At 40.8% G+C, this 14,726-nt stretch overlaps 1 protein-coding gene across 6 annotated transcripts in view; it reads left to right on the top strand.

Moving 5' to 3' along the window:
• The window catches only part of MTMR3 (myotubularin related protein 3), a 192,521-nt gene that overhangs the window by 136,079 nt on the left and 41,716 nt on the right, over nucleotides 1-14,726 (top strand). For all 6 annotated transcript variants that reach the window (XM_069081504.1, XM_069081506.1, XM_069081505.1 and 3 more), the window contains 2 exons: nucleotides 3,297-3,379; nucleotides 6,643-6,809. In XM_069081504.1, the coding sequence (XP_068937605.1) occupies nucleotides 3,297-3,379; nucleotides 6,643-6,809 (250 nt within the window). The remainder of the gene's footprint in view (nucleotides 1-3,296; nucleotides 3,380-6,642; nucleotides 6,810-14,726) is intronic.

Below are 14,726 nucleotides of genomic sequence, written 5' to 3'. Positions count from 1 at the left end.
TGAATTGAAAGACTTTCAGGCATTTGTGACAGAGCAGAAATTGATGGAAAATTCAATATATAAGATCCAGGAGAAATATAAAGCAAACATTAAAGACCAATTATAAAAGACTCAGTAAGGTCAGATTGTTTACTACTTATTCATGAAAATGTTATTAGTACTTTTATGACTGTTATCATTATTTGAGTAGTTTGAAAGAAAGGCTTGGGCTGAACTGTATATGATGGGGGGGATTCTAAAAAAAGGAAAACTGTAAGTAGAGATAAAAAGGAGTAATTAACTCATACAAATGAGGCGTGAAAGGAAGAATTAATAAAGAAAAAGCAAGTGGGGGAGGGTGGTAGTGCTGGAACCTTATTCTCTTTGGAAATAGGTTAAAGAGGGAAATAATATATATATATGTCTAATAAATTTAGAAAGATATAATAGGGATAGGGGATAGGATAAGGGAAGAACTTTTAGAAGGGAGTATAGATTAAGAATTTGGAAAGGAGAGGGGATAAGGGAGAGACTCTGGGAGGGGTGGGTAAATTAAGGAATAGGAGGGTAAGGTGGTAGGTAGAAGTAAATAAGATTGAGTGAGAAGAGATAGGGTAAATAGTAAAGAATAGTAGTAAGAAAAAGTAGAATGGAGGTAAATGGAGAACAAGTAATCATAAATTCAGAGTATGAATGGGAAGAATTTACCCATAAAGAGGAAACAGATAGCAAAATGGATTAAAAATATGAATTAAACAATATGCCGCTTTCAGGAAACAATAAAAATGAGGGATACAGAGATAAAATAAAAGACTGAAGTAGAATTTATTATGTAAAAAAAAGCAGGAGTGATAATCATGATATCAGACAAAGTTAAAGCTAAAATGGATTTAATAATGAGAAAAATAGGAAAACTACACAATGTATCACCAATATTATTTAGTATTGTTTTAGATCATTTAAAATGGGCAGACAGTATAAAATACCTGAAAGTATACATGCCAAAATAGACACAGGAACTACATGAACATAAATATAAAACAGTGTATACAAATAAAGTCAGACTTAAATAATTAGAAAAATGTTCATTGTTCATGGGTAGGTAAAGCTAGTACGAATAAAAAATGGCAGTTTTTGCCTAACTGATCTATTCAATGCCATCCCAATTAAATTACTAAAAAGCTATTTTACTGAATTAGAAAAAATAATGATTGATTTGGAAGAACAAAAGGTCAAGAATTTCAGAGAAACTAAAGGGAAAAATTTTAAAGGAAGGAAATCCAGCAGTACCAGATGCCTTAAACTATATTATAAGGTGAGAGCATTGTTGAAATGTAAAATGGATAATTTCAATTATTTTAAATTAAAATTTTCTTTTATAAATAAAACCAATGGAGCCAAGATTAGAATGAAAGCAGAAAATTGGGGGAAAACTTTAAAGACAATTTCTCAGATAGAATATAATTCTTTTGTGATACTGCTATGATATAAGAAAAGGTGAACTGGTTGATATAGAAAAACATGGAAAGGGTTGGGCCCATGAAGGAAGATGCTATTCACCCCCAGAGAAAGAACTGACAAACAGATGCATGCGTAGTGTGGTATTACATGTATGATGTATATGTGTATGTTTGTATGTATACACACATTGAATTTTTGCCTTCTCTAGGGTGAGTTGAGGGGAGGGAGAGAGGGGAAAAGAAAGTGCACTGCAGAGAACAAAAGAAAACCTGGAAGGAAGCACAGAAAAGCTTGGGTAGTTTGGAAAATGATGTGTAGAATTTATTACATAAGTTTTTGTAAAATAGAAATTTATTGTTTTATATTGAATCCTGTCTTATGTTCTGCTATGTACATAGAAATGTCCTTCCCCTTTTTTTCATTTTGTATTTAAGTTTAAAATGAATTAACTTATTTAAAAGGAAGAGTGAAAAACCCCAAACGTTTATTAAGCACCTCCTATGTATGAAGCACTGTCCTGAGTGCTGGCAGTACAGAGAAAGGCAAAAGAGAGTCCTTATCCTCAATTTGCAGTCTAATGAGGGAGACAGTAAGCAAATAAATATATATAAATAAGATAGAGACAGGACAGATAGGAAATAATTAATAGAGAGAAGGCGTGGGGGGGGAGGGTTCAGTAAAGGCTTTCTGTAGAAGGTGTGATTTTTATCTGGGACTGGGGGGGTGGGGAACCAGGAGGCAGAGGTGAGGAATGGAGAACATTCCAGACATGGGATGACAGCCAGTGGGAATGCCCAGAACTGGGAGATGGAGGGTTTTGTTCAAGGAAATGCCCACTATGGGGTGCGAGACAGAAGGAAAAGTCAAGGCTGGCACCTAGACTGTGTGTTTGGGGCACTGAGAGGACAGTGGTGCCCTTGATAGTAAGAGGGAAATTTGGAAGGGGGAAGGGCTTGGAGGGAAAGAGAGTTTGCTTTTGGACATGTTGAATTGAAGACATTTCCAGGACATCCAGTTGGAGAAGTCCAACAGGCATTTGGATGTGGGAGCTTAGAGGTCACTAGAGAGGTTAGGGCTGTACAAGTTAATCTGAGGGATTGGTGAGATTAATAAGCAAAGTGTTTGGAGAAGAACAGAGGGCCCAGGACAGAGCCCTGAGGGATACCTCTGTTTAGAGGACCTGATCTGGGAGAGGCTCCAGCAAAGGAAACCTAGGAGCAGTGATCAGAGAAGTAGAAGGGGAACCAGGAGACAGTGGTTTCCTGAAAACCTGGAGAGAAGAGAGGATCTTGGGAGCAGAGTGATGAGTAGTGTTGAAGGTTATGCAGAAGTCACGAATTAGGATTAAGGAAAGGCCATTGCATTTGGGAGATCCTTGGACCTTTGGAGAGATCTCGATTAACCTGCTTATATGCAGCCTCTTCCTTTTACAGAGAAGAAAATTGAGGTTGAGAGAGGACCCCATGACTCAGCGGGAGGCAAGCAGCTCCTAGTGGCCATGCTCAGGGCCCTGACCCTGTTCTTTTCACTCTCCATTGCCTCTTCTGTGAAAGGGTGGAGGCTCAAGAAGCTTCAGAACAAGATTTACATCTGGTGCCTTTTAAAGACACTGAGAAATCATTGACAGCCCAGTGGTACTTTGGGGGACATCCTGGTGATTTTATTATTGTTGCTCTCCCTTTGTGATGTGACATACTTGGGGCCTTGGCTTGAGGAACCTAATTCCCTGAACAGAGAAATTGCTGGAAACACTTTGGGTCCAGATGTGTTTGTCCATGTCTCACCCTCAGAGCCCATTCACCAGCCTGGTGCCAGTGTCTTTTGCAATAAAGGGATTGAATCTTTTTTAATTCCAGGTTCCATTACAGCTCATAGAGAGTGTTGAATGCCGAGATATATTTCAACTTCATTTGACTTGCAAAGACTGCAAAGTTATCAGGTATGTACACACATGCTACCTTGTAGTGTGGAAGAATGCTGAGAGCGCGTGGGTCTGGGTGCAGGGTTCCCTAAAGAGTTGTTTCTTGTCACCTTCTGAGGGGAATGTGCCCCTTGGTTTGGGGGGCCTCGCAGTAAACTGCATGTGGGACACAATAAATACTTGTCTAGTGGAATGCGAGCTCATTCCAGCTCTGGGGTGACTTCTTTTAAGGTATCAGGAGTGTCCAGAGCCCACAGTGCCTAGTGCAGCTACAGGGAGGGTTGGGAAAGCAGCAGATTATTGGTTTTGGAGTGTGGAGAAAATGAAGTTCTCCCTTGGGTTTGAACTAACTCATTGAACTTCCCATAGAATCTAACCGTTCTGTAGGCTTCCTTTGTCTAGCTTCTTCATTTGAACAGTCTTTAGCCTGTTTAGTGGTGTGGTCCATAGTGAGGCAGCAGATGGGCTGCTGGGTCAACTGGATGGTGGCCTATTAAATTGTCCCGATTTTGCATTCTCCTTGGTCATATTAGAAAAGTTAGCTTAAGGTTTGCAACACATTCTCCTGAAAGAGCAGGGCATGCCCGTTTGTTCCTTTGTCACCCCCTTCAGCCCCAGAAGTTTTGAATCTGCCAGTGATTACTGAGCACACTGACTGTGCTGTGCCAGAGAAATGCTCATTTCAGTTCATATTCAGTTCAGCCAAGTCACTGGTGCCTGCTACATGCAGGGCTCTGTGGTAGATGCTCCTGATGGATCCTCAGATGAAGAAAAGCCCTGTCTTCCCTCCCTGAGCTCTCCATTTCATATTCAGGAATGGACTTGGTGACACTGACCAAGAATCTGTGGCTTAGCTTGAGCCTGCCTTCTCCACAAAGTCTCCTTCACTGCCTGGGACTGAAAGCCTTTTCTTCTCTGCTCTCCTTACTCTTTCCTTGTCTGTGTGTATGTAGACTTCTTGGATTGGCTTAGTAGACCACAATCTCTATGTGGGGAGGCACTGGGCTCTTTTTCATCAGTTTTCCCAACACACATAGAAGGCATTTGTAGCATAATAGAATTTAGAGTTGGAATGACCTTAGAGATCACCTTATTAAAAACAGTTATGTTAAATTGATATATTTTAAAGTTACCTTGAATGTTTTAAATGTAATTGCTATTTAGTGCATCCCAGAAAAAAATGTGAAAATCCCCACCTTTACCCTAATTTGTGAAAGGGAAAATTTTAAAAATGTTTTACAAATAACTTTATTATTATTTATCATGATAATAACAGCCCTTTCCATGTGTGTACAAACACACACACACACAGATCTCCTTACAGTTCACCAATGACTTTCCTGTGCTATTACTACAGGGCAGGTAGTTCAGGTATCTCTACACGTGGAGAGGAGTGACTCCAGCTCATATGAAGTTCTGCAGAGGAGGTCATCTGGCCAGCCAGTCGGGAGCAAAAGCTAGGATCTAGGGAATGGAGTCCTAGTCCTGGGATTTTTATTTTCCCTTCACTGCATTAAATTTACCTACAACCCACAAGAGCAGAGTGAGGCCACATATTGTTGGAGAAAATACAACTGGAATTTAGCTTAATGAATGATTTAAATAAAAGATGGAGACTCGCTGTTTGAGGCCTCTTCTAATAATGAATTATGGATTTTTTTAAAGGATTGATGCTAGTACATTCTTGTCCATAGTGTTTGAAATACCACCTGATGGTCCTTGCTTTCATTGAGCTGAATGACAAATTTCATTAGCCTTTAAAAAAAAGTCACTTCTTTTAGGTGTCTGCAGTGGAAGCCAAATCCTGGCCCCTCCCCATGCAGCCCTCTCAAAGCCAAGAGGAAGAGTGGTAGAGAGCACATTTTTGATGGCTGAATTCTGTTTTGAGATCCAGAAAAGAGAAATGGGTTGAGCAAAGGTGTTTCTGAAGAGCTCTCCCTGCTCTTAGTGGTGAGTCAGACTCAGAAGTTGTGGGAGGAAGCTGAATGCAGCTGGACAGCAGTGCCAGGAGCGGCTTCTCGGTGCCAGGTCCCAGTCAGAAAGCATCTGTGCCCATGATCTCCTTCACTCTCCTCAGCACCACCACCGTCTGAGCTCATGGTTATGTCCATTTGGCCAGCTTGAGGCCCAGAAAGCTGGAGTCACTTGCCTAGCGTTGCACAGCTCTCTAAACACAGAGTCAGCACTCAGCACACCCAGCTCTCTTTGGCTCGGTCTAGACTGTCTGCAAGTGACTCGTGCTTACTCGCTTTCTCTTCTGGGAGGTGATTGGGTAGTGCCGTGCAAAGAGCACAGGGGCCTGGAGTGAGGAAGACCTGAGTTCAAATCCAGCCTTGGACATTACAGGCTCTGTGACCCTGGGCAAGTCACTTCACCTTGTTTGCCTCAGTTTCCTCATCTGTAATACAAGCTGGAGAAGGAAATGGCAAACCACTCCAGTATCTTTCTCAAGAAAACCCCAAAGGGGGTCACAGAGAGTCATACCGTGCTGAAATGATTTAGCAACAGAATAAATGCTTGTCTCCTTCCCTTTCCCATTTGAATAATTGAAACTTGAACAATTCATTTCAACAAAATTGTAATCGACTACTCTGTGCCTAACACTGCTTGGGGCCAGGAAGATACCAAAATTTTGTTTCACATCATCGTCTCTCTCTCCTGGACACTAATACAAAGCCTTACCCATTTTTTGGTATTCAGATCAGTGGTTTCCTTGATGTAAGGCATTCCTCAGTTTTGGGACTTTCCCACTGATGTAGACCAGCATCTCATCTGTAATGCAGAATCTGAGAGAGGCCAGAAGCCAGAGGCAGGGAGGAAGGAAGTGAACGAAATTACTTGCTCAGCATCTCCAGTGTCTACCAAAGACAGACCAACCTCAGACCCAGACCATCAGTGGCTCCAAGGACCTTCCTTTCCTCTCGCCACTAAGATGCACTCCCTCCATCAGTGCGGAACACATAGCTCAGCAGTGTTAGCGTAGAATTGGCCAGGCATGTGTTTGTCCTCAGGAGACTTACGGTTTGGCAGGAGGACGAGTCTCAGATGCCTCTAAATCTAATAGACTCTGTTACAGAAGAACATTCAGTGGTATAAAACAGAGCATTTGATGAGGTCTGAATGGGAAGGGTCCTAATTTACACACATCCATTTTCTCAGCTGATAGAACATAAGCTCCCTTAGGATTTCATTTTTCTCCTCATTCCCACCAGCTGGCATAGTGCCTGGCTAAATTGAGGCTTGTCAATTGATTAGTTTGTGTTTTTTTGGTCCTTAAAAAGGTGTCAGTTCTCAACCTTTGAGCAATGTCAAGAGTGGCTTAAGAGACTGAACAATGCCATCCGGCCTCCTTCCAGGATAGAGGATCTCTTCTCCTTTGCATATCATGCTTGGTGCATGGAGGTCTATGCCAGTGAGAAGGAGCAGCATGGAGACCTGTGCCGGCCAGGTAGGCATCACGCATGCTTGAAAGACTTCCAACCCTTTTATAGCCAACCGTGTGCGACTATGTAGGTAGTACAGGCATCATTATTCCAATTTTATACATAAGAAAACAGACTTATAAAATGTAACATGCATACAATTCCACAACTACTGTTTGTTGGCCAAAGAAATTTTTAAGACTTTTTAGGTCTTGCTATTTGACAGTTGATTTATAAAGGCTGAAATTTCTTAGGAAATAATGGTAATCTGTGCGAATATCTTTTCCTTTATCCATTTGCATTTTCCAGTGTCACCAGCTTGTTTAAATAGGTCAGTTTGGAACTGTTTTAATTGCATGCTCTATCTTCTCATTTTGATTATTCTTTTAACTTAGTATTTCTGTCTTTGCTCATATAAATCAATAGAAAGATAAAGAAGACTCTGAATAGTCTGTTAGGAAACTAGATATTAAAGACCTTTTATGTTTATTGAGTTAAGAATCTCAAGTGTTATACTTCATGTCAGTTTAACACACACATTTGTTAGGACCACATAATAATGTGTAGAGAACTCAGAAATAAATGCTAAAAGGTAAACAATACTTTAGAGACCACACTGTAATAGAAATTGTAATTATCAGGGAAATAGGAATAAAAGACCCACTTGAATGAAAAAAAGTTACCCTAATTAGTGAGTAAGTCAAAGAACAAATCCTAGAAAAACTAACAATTTTATTAATAGAACATTGAGACAGTTTATGACTTCAGCTAAAGTAGTCCTCAAAGAAGAATTTATATCTGAATACAGTATTAACAATGAATTGAGCATGCCCCTAAAAAATCCTAGGAAGTCAAGAGATAATAGTAACACAGAAAGCATAGAAGTAGAAAAATTAAAAATAAAAGGAGGGAAAATTGGAAAGAAAATAACTGTTGTACTGAAACAGTGACATTTATTTGGTGCTTACTGTGTCTGAGGCCCTGTCCTAAGCACCTGGGGAGATCAGTACAAAAGAGACAGTCTAGCCCCCCCCGATTAAACACGTCCTGTGTGCCTGGAGCCAAGCTAAGAGCCAGACGCCAAGACAGACAGGATGAACAGCCATCTCTGCTCCCAGGAAGCTTGCCTCCCACAGAAGAAGACTGACCTGGGAGGGAGCTGAAGGGGGGAGGGAGTGGGCGGGGGATGGGGGCCAGGGCTGGAGAGTCTGGTCAGAGTGGGCAAAGACAGGTGGCAGCTCCTGGCACCCTGAACACGAGCTGCTTTGTAGCCACTTGCCTTAGGCCTGAGAGGCAGCCTCTTCTGACAAAAGAAGGCCTTGGGGCTCTGTGGACACAGGTCACAGTGGTTGCCGGCTGGGCCCTGAGGGAGCTGCTGGACCTTTTCTGACTCACAGGAAATTGTCTTCCATTTGTGGGTATACCTAAAGACTTAGGCTGATTTTGCCCTCTGCCTCCTAGGTGATCTTCTGAACTCTAATGGATTGAGTTATCTCTGTCTAATAACACCCACATCTCTAGATCTCGTCCTTAATCACTGCTGAGTCAGTCAGTCACCATTTATGAAGTGCCTCCTGTGTGCCAGGCTCTGCTAAAAGCCTTGGAACTTTAGGCCTGTGCCTCCTGCCTCGTGATGGGCAGTTTTCAGCCAGGAACACTTTCGCCTTTTGATCCCCTCTCGCCTGGATTCTTGTAATAGCCACCTAATTGGTCGGCTTGTGTGGGTTTCTCAAAACCTCTTCAGACCATCCTCCCAACAGGTGCCAAGTGATTTTCTTAAAATGGGTCTGTTCACATCACTTCCCTGGACAAGAAACTTCTGTGGTGCTTTATTGTCCCTAGGACCAAATGCAGAGTTGTCTGGCTCCCGCGTGGCTTTGCAGACTTAATATCTCTCACTCTTCTTCCAAGCAGGCTGATGTACTCGCTGTCCCTCGTATGAGACATTCCATCTTGGATCTCTAGGCTTTCCCCTGTCCCTAGGATGGTTGCTCCTCCTAATCTTTTTCTCTGGGTCCTTTGGGGCTTAGTCCAAGTGCCACCTCTTATGGGAGGCCTTTTCTGAACCCTTTCTTCTCTTCCCCCGAAGGATTCTGAATATATTTTGTGTCTTCTTATATTTGTAGAAGAATGAACAAATGACTAATTACAAAACATTTATTAAGCATTTACTATGTGCCAGGCACTTTGGAAAGCACTCAGGGTCAAAAAGAAGCAAGCAATACAGTCTGTCTTCAGAGAGTTTATTTTCTAATAATAAAACCCCACACACATAAAGGAGAACCAGAAAGGCAGTGCAGAGTCTGCTTATGGAAACCTGGTCTGGAAATGGAGGAGAAGTGCCATAAAGGCCTGGCTCTGGACCAGATCAAGTGATAACTCTTTCAGTCTCAGGGACTGAGGGGCTGAGTCCCTGTGGTTCTTTTAGGATTGGCTTGTGGAGGTGGCCTGGTCTCTGCTGGAGGGAGAGATTGATGACTGCTGTTTAGATCTAGCCGTGCCACATGTTCAGAAAATCCAGTCTCTTACGTGCAGAATAGGTACTCCTGGGGGTCTGCAGGGTCAGAGCTATATTCATCATAATAATAGTAAGATGTTTTAATTTCTAAGATGGTAAATAGTGATAGACACACAAACCAAAGCTCTTTGGGGTTGACTTGTCATTAATTTTGAAGAGTTCTAAAGTCTGAGAACTGCTGCAGTCTAGCCTGTTGAACTTGGGCCTCAGTGCAGATTAAAGAAGGAAAAAAGCCCAAATCATCATCAGACCGACCTTTGCATTGGCCTTGGCTTTCCTTGTTTATTTGGAGCTTGGCATTTCTGGCTCTCTCCCTTCAGAACTATGCCAGGCTTTTATGTTAATCTTCCTTGATCATCTTCCCTTTCCTCTACTGTCATTTTAAAATCCTGGTTGGTTATGAATTCCCTGTACATCCCCATTAATCTCTTCAGACAGCTCCCCTTTCCCCTTCTCATTTGTATCATTTCCATGAATGTCTTCAGAATTCTTGATTTCTGCTCATCCCTCCTGGGCTCGTTTCCCCTGCAGATTTTGAGTGAACAGTCTCTATCCAAACCTCCTTCTGAATCTCTTCAGTGTTATGCTGTTCTTATTGGGTCTCTTTTAAACTGCAGGAGATCCCCCTGGGTTCTTTTTGTTCCGGACTTTGTAAACAAGGTTGTGTGATCTTTCATACCTATGCCTTTTCTTCCTCTTTCCCCATCTCCAACCTTCATGGTTTCATTGACTTTGCCCATATCTCTTTAGACTTTCTCTTTTTCAAAATTCTTGAAGATGGAAGAAATCAGTATTTTGCCTGGAGAAATTTTTAAAAGGGGCTAGCAGGGTCACTGTCTTAAAATATTTGAATGGTTGACCCATGGAATTGGAGTTAGACTTCTTACTTTGCTTGACAGGGAGGTGCATTTCAGCTCTGTATAAAGATCTTGAAATTCTCACTGAGCATATGAGGGCTATGTTCAGAAATGAATATAATACAAAGACAAAAACATCAAAAATAAAATTATTTTTCATACAACATGAATTGAAAAGGGCCTTAGGTGATACCTCAAACATCTGAAAATCTCAAGGAATGTGTCATTCTGGAGTTTTTTAAACAGCTGAAAGTTTATCCCATTGTACACTAAAGTTTTGTAAATTGTATTATTTACATCCCTGCCTTAAATATGTAAAATGCTTTGCAAACCCTTAAAAAACTATGTAAATGTTAGCTGTGTTCATAAATAAACTGTCTTGTACATATATGTAAAAAGAAGGAAAGAAGATCTTGATGGTAATTAGCACAATATAGAGACAGAGTGGGCTGCCTGACTGTGTGACTCCCTTGTCATTGAAGGTGTTAGCCAGGGGTAGGATGATGACTTGTCTAGGTTTAGAAGCCATTTACAATTTGAGTAAGGATTGGACAACATGCCATTTGTGCTCCCTTCCTGAAGTAAAATTCTAATTCTCCTCTTGTGCCCTGACTCTTCCGGGGATTGGGAGTGGGGTAGAACAGCTTTCTGATTGTTTAGAACCCATCATCCTTTGGGAGTAGCTAATAGTATTTTTCCTTCAGTGCGTTTATTATCTTGTGTTTGCCTACACAGGAAGCAGCTCGCCTGCCACTACCTGAAATAGAATGGTACTGCGGTGCTTTGTTCAGTTTTTTTGGTTTCACCTTATTTGCATTCCTTTTTGTACAGAGCAGGGAGCTCTCCACAAACTTCGGTGATAATGACTGCTTAGAGCCAGCTGACCTACTTTGTAGCTGTTGGCATGAGAGGGGTTGGTTATATCACCTCTGCCTAGCATGGGTGAATATAGGTGGTGGCCCAGACATTACTCCCTGAAGATGAAAAAATGGTTCTCATAAGTCATACTGACATATTTTCAAAGCGATGCCTGGCATCAAGGTGACCTGTCTGAATCCGTGAGATCACAAGCCCAGCTTTGGACAGTTAGTGTAGTCTTTGAGTAAGTAATCAGCAAAACTGGCCTTTTATGGTGTGAAACTGGAGTGAGCAGCAAGTTAAGCTGTGGCGAATAGGCCACGGAGGAAGATGAAGAAAGTTCCTTAATGCTTGAGAGTCACATGAAGGTTTTTCTGCAGTTGTGAAATCCACCCATATTATGCTAGGTTTATCATGGCTTTCGTTTAGCTCTCAAACCTTTTGCTTTGGAAGAAGTCTTAATATGGCTTTCTGAATTTCATTAATGATAGCTGAAGCCTCCTGCAAAGGATACTACATCTGCTTTTGAGTTGTAAAGTGAGGATGGACATGCACTATTTCTCTCTCCCCACCCCTTACTTTGCCCCTATACCTTTGGCTTCATTTCAGGAGATTATAATCAGAAGATCTTTGTTTTCTAGCTGGAAAGGATCTGAGAGGCCACTGAGACCAAACCCCTCATTTTGCAGAGGCTTAGAGATAATAAGGGACTTAGCTATTGTTATAGATCCTGACTCCAGTTGAGGGCCCTTTCCACTATATCGCTTGGCTTCTCTTTTCTTTCCTTGAAGAGTCACAACTTCAGAGCTAAACCTAGAAAGCTTCACCCATTAGGTCCAACTTCCTCATTTGAGAGAAGTAACCTCTGATAACACAGTGAGTTGCTATCAGTACTAGGATGAAAACTCAAGCCTTACCATATAATCCAGAGTCTTTTCTGCTCTCCTTCCTGCCTCTCTTTCTCTTCTCTACTCCCTTTCTTCCCATCCCATGTAGCTGCTGTATGTAGATAAATTACTCAAGTGGATTCTTAGATGGTTGCATTAGAGGCAGAATCACCTTTTTCTTTATTTTTTAAAAATTATTTTTATTTTGTTAAATGTTTCCCATAGAAATATAAAAAAATTTTTTTTTTGCTTTTTGGAGGGCAGTCGGGGTTAAGTGACTTGCCCAAGGTCACACGGCTAGTTTTTGTGTTAAGTGTCTGAGGTCAGATTTGAACTCAGGTCCTCCTGACTCCAGGGCCGGTGCTGTATTCACTGTGACACCTTAGCTGCCCCTTAAAAAATTTTTTTAACAATCATTAAAAAAAATTTTTATTTTATTTTATTCCTCTTTTCTGCACCTCTCCCTTCTATGAGAAGGCGAATGGTTTGATTTCAGTTATGCATGTGACTTCATGCAAAACATATTTTGCTGTTAGCCATGTTGCAAAAGAAAACACAAAGAAAATAAAACAAGTTAAAGAAACTTTTTAAAAGTCTGCTTCAGTCTGCATTCAGAGTTCATCAGTTCTTCTCTGGAGGTAGATAGCATTTTTCATCATGGGTCCTTTGGAATTATCTTGGATCCCTTGTCTTGATTAGAGTCTTTTATGGGACAGCTAGATGACTCAGTGGATAGAGTGCTGGCCTGGAGTTTGATCCAAATAAGACCTCACACGTACTAGAATTCAGAGCTTCTTAAACTTTTTCCACTTGTGACCCCTTTTCACATTAAGGAACAGTTAGTAAGCGTTGTGTGACTTGAGGGCTTGCACAATGCAAAGTGCTTGTGCTTTGTGTTCAGAACCAAGGCTGAAGTGAAGGTGTTACATGGGCAAGCACTTGCTGCCAGAAACACCTCAGTCATTATACACGTGGTTTTTAACTAATTTTTGGTTGTTGCGCATTCAGAAACCTTTCACTGTTGCCAAATGGGGTCAAGACCCACAGGTTATATTTTAAGTAGTAGATGTATAACCCCAGACAAGTCACTTAGTCCACTGGAGAAGGAAATGTCAAACCATGCTGCCTGGATCTTTGCCAAGAAAACCCCATGGACAGTATGGTCCTTAGATTCTTTTTTTTTTTTTTTTTTGCCTTTTGGAGGGCAATTGGGGTTAAGTAACTTGCCCAAGGTTACACGGCTAGTTTTTTTGTGTGTGGGTGGGTGTTAAGTGTCTGAGGCCAGAACTGAACTAGGGTCCTCCTGACTCCAGGCCAGCGCTTTATGCACTGCACCATCTAGCCTCCCAGTCTTTGGATTCTTGAAGAGTTGGACACGACAGAACAGCAATTACAATAACAACAAAGTCTTCCACAGCTGATCATTGTTACACTATTGCTTTACAGTGGTCTCCTGGTTCTGCTCATTTCAATTTGTATGAGTTCATATGTTTTCCCAGGTTTTTCTGAAAACATCCTGCTCATCATTTCTTATAGCACAATAGTATTCCATCACAATCATAAACCGTAACGTTTTCAGCTATCTCTCAATTGACAGATATCCAATTTCTTTGAACCACAAAAAAGAACTGCTGCAAATATATATGTATATATATATATATTTTTTTTTTGTATAAATAGGTCCTTTTCCCTTTTCTTTGCTCTTTGGGATATAGACCTAGTAGTGGTATTGCTTGGTCAAAGGGTATGCACAGTTTGATGGCCCTTTGGGCATAGTTCCAAATTGTTCTCCACAATGGATGGGCTAGTTAACAACTCCATAAAACAGTGCATTAGTGTCCCGACTTTCTGACATCCCTTCCAACTTTTGTCATTTTCCTTTTTTGTCACGTTAGCCAATCAGATAAGTGTGAGGTGGTACCTCAGAGTTGTTTTAATTCGCATTTCTCTCATCAGTGATGATTTAGAGCCTTTTTTCATATGACTTTTAGACATCTTTGAATTCTTCTGAAAACTGCCTGGTCATATCCTTTAACCATTTATCAATTGGGGAATGGCTCCTAGTTTTATCAGTTTGACTCGGTTTCTGATATAGTTGAGGAATGAAGCCTGTATCAGAGAAGCTTACTGCAAAATTCCACCCCCCCCCCAGTTTCCTGTTTTCCTTTTAATTTTGGCTCCATTGGTTTTTATTATTGTTTTTGTTTTGATGCAAAAGCTTTTTGATTTCATGTAAATCAAAATTAACTGTTACATTCTGTAATGCTCTATATCCATTTCTTATTTGGTCATATACTCTTCCCTTATCCATAGATTCAACAGGTGTATCTTTTCATGCTCCTCTGATTTACTTATGACATCACCCTTTATGTCTAAACCTTTTTAATTTATGCAATCAAAATTATCCATTTTACATCCTATAATGCTCTCTACCTCATTTGGTCGTAAATTCTTCTCTTCTCCATAGATCTGACAGGTAACATATTCCATGTTCCTCTAATTTGCTTATGATATTACCCTTTTATGTCTGAATCATGTACCCATTTTGACCTTACCTTGATAGATGATGTGAAGTGTTGGTCTGTACCTAGTTTCTGCCAAACTGCTTTCTAGTTTTCCCAGCAGTTTTTGTCAGATGTTAAGCTTTTACCCCAAATGCTTAGATCTTTTGTTATTAAACACTAGATTACTTTGGTCATTTACTACTGTGTGTTATCAGCCTAATCCATTCCACTGATATGCTGCTTTCTTTCTTTCTTTCTTTCTTTCTTTCTTTCTTTCTTTCTTTCTTTCTTTCTTTCTTTCTTTCTTTCTTTCTTTCTT

This window comes from Petaurus breviceps, unplaced genomic scaffold (genome assembly GCF_028583685.1).
Source record: "Petaurus breviceps papuanus isolate PSGF00001 unplaced genomic scaffold, PetGlider_PUasm1.0 99, whole genome shotgun sequence".
Classification (NCBI taxonomy): domain Eukaryota; kingdom Metazoa; phylum Chordata; class Mammalia; order Diprotodontia; family Petauridae; genus Petaurus; species Petaurus breviceps.
The sequence above is the reverse complement of the archived record's forward strand: the minus strand, read 5'-3'. Positions and strand labels throughout refer to the sequence as shown.